Source organism: Verticillium alfalfae, genomic scaffold (genome assembly GCF_000150825.1).
Source record: "Verticillium alfalfae VaMs.102 supercont1.2 genomic scaffold, whole genome shotgun sequence".
NCBI lineage: Eukaryota > Fungi > Ascomycota > Sordariomycetes > Glomerellales > Plectosphaerellaceae > Verticillium > Verticillium alfalfae.
In genome coordinates this window covers 921,733-926,095 of record NW_003315037.1, presented here as the reverse complement: position 1 = coordinate 926,095, position 4,363 = coordinate 921,733, and the positions used below count along the sequence as shown (strand labels likewise).

Sequence of the window (4,363 nt, the reverse complement as noted above, 5' to 3'; positions counted from 1 at the left end):
AACCAGTGCTGCCGCGACCCGAGGCTGCCGCCGAGGTCACCGCCGCCGCGCTCATCGTACATCATCTTGACGCGCTGGACCTTGCGCAGTTTGATGAGGCCGGACCAGCACACGATGAGCGAGAAGAAGACGGAGACGCCCGTCACGGCGCCCATGCCCCAGTTGGTGTCCTCGATGAAGTTTTCGAGGTTCATGCCGTAGAGGCCCGCGAGGAACGTGCCCATGGCGAGGCCCAGCGTGCCGATGCTGAACTTGAGCTCGAGCAGCATGAGCGAGTTGCGGTTGGCGTCCAGGATTGCGCGGATGCTGTGCAGGTTAGCCCATGCCGGGGGTTGAGACGAACAAGCGAACGATAAGCTAAAAGGGGGGCCTACATCTCCTCGGTGTTGCGAATGCTCGACACAAGATTCTGCGCCTCCTGCACAATCTCGTCGCACAGCTTGTTGTACGACTCGAGCAGCAGCTCGACCTCGGTGTGGTCGTCCTCGCCGCGGTACAGGTCGTGGGCCTTTTCGGTGAGGTACATGGCGGCGAGGTCGTCGTCGGCCTCGAGCAGCTCCTCGATGGCGTCGCGCACGAGCTTGGCCTTTTGCTCAAAGGTGCTGACGCGCTTGGACAGGATCAGCAGCACGCGCAGCTTGTGGCGGTCAATGTCGTCCTCGAGCTCGCTGAGGATGCGGATGACGGGGTCGCGCACAGCCTCAAAGTCGGCCTCGAGCTCGGACGTGACCGAGGTCAGGACGGCCTCGAGGGCGCGGAACTCGTAGGGTAGGCCGGCGGCGGCACCGACGCCGCCGCCGCCCTGGGGGATCTTTTGTTTGAGCTTGCCCTGGAGGTCGTACATGAAGGCCGACTGCGGGTACGACGTCTTGCAGCCGTAAATGTCAAAGAGGAGGCGCGTCCTTCTTGATGAAGGACCTTGAGGTGGAGCAGGTTTCAGGAGGATGGCCGACGGGCGGACGAGGATGTGGGGAAGGTTGGAGGAGTCAATCTTGCGCAGATCGCGAGGCAGCAAGCCGTACTATCGTCTGTCAGTCGAAGTCTGCACCAAGGGGAGGTCGGGTCGGCGCATGGGAAAGAGAAGTGTAGTCGAGAGACAAGAGGACGCACCTTGGCAATGAGCTCCGTCTTTTTGAACTCGCCGTCGAGGAGGATGACCTCGCCGTCCTCGTCCACCTCGGTACACCGCAGACGGGGTTCCGAGGCGGCCTTGGCCGTGAGGATACGGCGGTAGTTGAACATGGAGCTGCCGTCGCCAACTTCGTCGTGGGTCGGTAGGTCGGTGGGCTGGAGCGGCTTGGCACCACGCCTGGCACCGACGCCCCAGAGCTTCTCCTTCCACAAGGGTGCCCTCTCGGTCTTGCCAGCGTCGTCGACCTGCTTCTCCCGGCGCGTGCTTGTTGTGCTGAAGCATGTCGCTGCTGGCAGGCCTGCCGTGGCATTGATCTGTGTAGACTGTGTCTGTACTGATGCTTGTATTCGTAACCGCAGGGGCCGGCTGGCGAGAAGGCCACATGCTGTGGAAATCGGGCGTCGGGTCTCCAGCCTGGCGAGGCATCTTGGCGGTCGTCGTGGTGTTGGCGAGCTCTGTCTGGAGCATGATGTGATGGTGCATCGGGAGCCTGTCGAGGCGTGTTCGGCCTGGGATCGCAAGAAGCGCAGCAGGTGAAAGGAAGGCACCGGTCCTCGAAGTGCTGAGCTCATTGCGTCAGCCGACCGGCGAGGGTCGTTGAGGCGCCTTTGGTGAGTAAATGGTTCGTGGCGCGGGGACGGGAGTTGACGGATTGGATGGTGTAAAAAAGTCGCGAAGCTGGAATTGGAGCTCGGGGACATGGCCGTTGGTCAGTACTTGGGTACTTCGACAGGTACATGTACCTTATGACTGGTGATGGATGTGCTCTGCTGAGTCATCATCATCGTCCATCGTGATGCCTTTCTTCAACTTCATCTTTGACTTGCCACCCTTTGTCTTTGCCAACTTGGCCCTCGCCGGCTCGACTCATTTGAAGCTGGCAGTCGTGTATACAGGAGAGGACTGCTTTTTACTTTCTTTGGTCATGAAGCAAGCTGTGGAGCTTCCGGTGAAGAGGACGGCCTAACTATGTCATCCGTCCTTACCGAATTCTCTTCGACGAATCTCTATTTTATCTTCGTTTTTCTTCAAACTGAACATTGAGGAAACATCTTTATCCACCCAAGCTAGCTCAATCGAATGACAAGGATGGAAACCCGATCGATTTCTGGGCGGCTTGTTTATATTCCCCTGCGATAATCATATATATCCTCTCCCTCAAGCATCCCACTCCTGACCCCTATCTCTCACCAACATCACCATCACCACCAAATTCACGCAGCAAACATGCCGCTCACACCGCTCAAGGTCCGCGGCAAACGCAACAGCGCCGCCCAGCAGAAGAAGAAGCACAGAGTCCACCCCTACGACAGACAAGCCTCGTCCTCGTCAGAACCGACTCGTCACCTACGGCATCGACGGCCCCGGAAAAAGTCCCTCCTCGAACGCCAGCTGCCGCTCGAGATCCTCGAGCACATCTTCTACCTCAGCGAGAACGTCGCCTTCCCGCGCTGCAGCCCGCTGCTGGGCCGCCTCCTCTCCGGCCGCCCGACCCTCCTCGGCGCCGTCATCGCCGCCTTCGCCCCGACCTGGCACGCCGGCTACGGCATCGACACCCGCCGCGCCCTCGGCTTCCACTGGGTCCCGCTCGCTGACCGCCGCCGAGCGCGCCCGCTGCCGCGCCATCGAGGAGGGCCTCCACCCGGGCAACCCGGCCTTTCAGTCCGCCCTCGGGGGCGGTGGTTGGGCCGACGCCGCGACCTTCCTCGAGGCCCAGACCCAGTGGGCACGGTGCTTCGCCGCCGGCCGCCCGGCCCCGGCGCCGCGCCTCGCCTTCGCCGATGACGACGCTGGTGACGCGGATGCAAAATGGCCGACTCCGCTCTACCGCGACGTCCACCCACACATGCGCATCCCCGACATCCTCCTCGCGGGCCCGTGGTCCCCGCAGGACGCCCTCCTCCTGCGCTGGCTCCGCCGCGGCGGCGCCCGCTTCCACGCCTCCCAATCCTGGGAGCTCAAGCTCCACGGCCTCCGCGCCGCCGTCCAAGCACCCCCGCCGCCGCTCTCCTCTCCCGCTTCTGCTTCCTCGTCATTCGCCTTCCGCCACGATGCCGCCCTCATCCACGCCCTCTGCTGCGAGGGCGACTTCCTCTGGGACCGCGAGGACAAGACGCCGCGCTTCAGCCCCGCCACCAGCAAGACGGCGTCCGGGGACGAGCCCGACGCGGGCAACAACCACGCCATCACGGACGAGTGGCCGCGCGCTGTGCTCGCCGAGGAGCTCGACCGCGTGTACGACGTGTGCGAGGCGTGGCGGCGTGCGCGCGGTCGGCGCGAGCCCGACATCCTCGTGCGTTTGTGTCATCTTTTCGAGACGGCCCTCGGCGAACACCTGGCGCCTGGGGAGCAGCTCGACCTGCAGGCTCTCACGAGGCTGTGAATGGACCAGTGCTCTCTGCCTTGTAACCATCACCCTGCCACGGGCTTATAATTAAAGCCTGGCCACCCGTGTATACACACACACACACACACATACCCACATAACATCTAGAATAACCATGATAGACATTTCAACAAGTGAAGCAACTTTTATCGCTCGCGAAACACCGCGCTAGAGACTACTCGTACGCCACCCCACGCTCCACGTAAAACTACAGAGATTGCCCCAATGCCACATTGACCCCGCCGCAGCTCCATTACGTGGCCAGCCCGAGATGATCACCTCACATGACGTTGTTGAGAGCCCAACCCCACGACCTCTCCGCTCCCTAAACCATCCTGCCTTCCCAACAGAACACCTACGGCTCAGCTCAGTAGGGCGGCCGTGTCACATTCCCTAGGCTGTGTTCCCCTGCTCGGCTGTCGATGCCCTGCAGGAGATCCCGCAGGTCCATTGGCGGCTCCTCTCCTCGGAGTGTCGACTGGTATCTGCTGTCGCTGCTCCGCGTGCTGATGTTGCGCTTCGCGGGCTTGGTCACTTGGTCGTGCACGGTGCCGCTCGCTGGCAGGTCGAAGTGTAGATCGCCAATCTTGCTCGAGAGACCCCGGAGGTCTGGCAGCGGCGGTACCGGCGGCACCTCGTCGGCGCCGTCCATCTCGCTGTTGGGCAGGGACGACGACGTGTGAGCCAGCAGCGAGTTGCGCACACCGCTACGACGGCCGTTGGAACCCGGCCTCTGGGCGGCATCGCTGTTGTCTGACTGCTGCGTGGCCGGGTTGAAGCTGAGCTCGGACGGCGAGTATTCGTAGCTGACCATGCTGTCGCTGCCACTTCCGCTGCTGCCGTCG

The 4,363-nt window shown here is 62.4% G+C and overlaps 3 protein-coding genes across 3 annotated transcripts; 1 reads left to right on the top strand and 2 right to left on the bottom strand.

Annotated features, from left to right (window-relative positions):
- Positions 1 to 370: 370 nt before the first annotated feature.
- VDBG_01753 (inner membrane magnesium transporter MRS2) lies at positions 371 to 1,704 on the bottom strand (the record flags this gene model as incomplete). The annotated part of the gene is made up of 2 exons (XM_003007519.1): positions 371 to 1,021; positions 1,111 to 1,704. The coding sequence occupies 2 exons, from the start codon at positions 1,702 to 1,704 to the stop codon at positions 371 to 373; spliced, it is 1,245 nt and encodes a 414-aa protein (XP_003007565.1).
- Positions 1,705 to 2,359: 655 nt separating this feature from the next.
- On the top strand, positions 2,360 to 3,515 carry VDBG_01752 (predicted protein; the record flags this gene model as incomplete). Its single annotated transcript, XM_003007518.1, has 2 exons — positions 2,360 to 2,380; positions 2,466 to 3,515. The coding sequence occupies 2 exons, from the start codon at positions 2,360 to 2,362 to the stop codon at positions 3,513 to 3,515; spliced, it is 1,071 nt and encodes a 356-aa protein (XP_003007564.1).
- A 370-nt stretch (positions 3,516 to 3,885) lies between these two features.
- Positions 3,886 to 4,332, bottom strand: VDBG_01751 (EFR3; the record flags this gene model as incomplete). The annotated part of the gene is made up of 1 exon (XM_003007517.1): positions 3,886 to 4,332. The coding sequence occupies one exon, from the start codon at positions 4,330 to 4,332 to the stop codon at positions 3,886 to 3,888; it is 447 nt and encodes a 148-aa protein (XP_003007563.1).
- Positions 4,333 to 4,363: the final 31 nt, after the last annotated feature.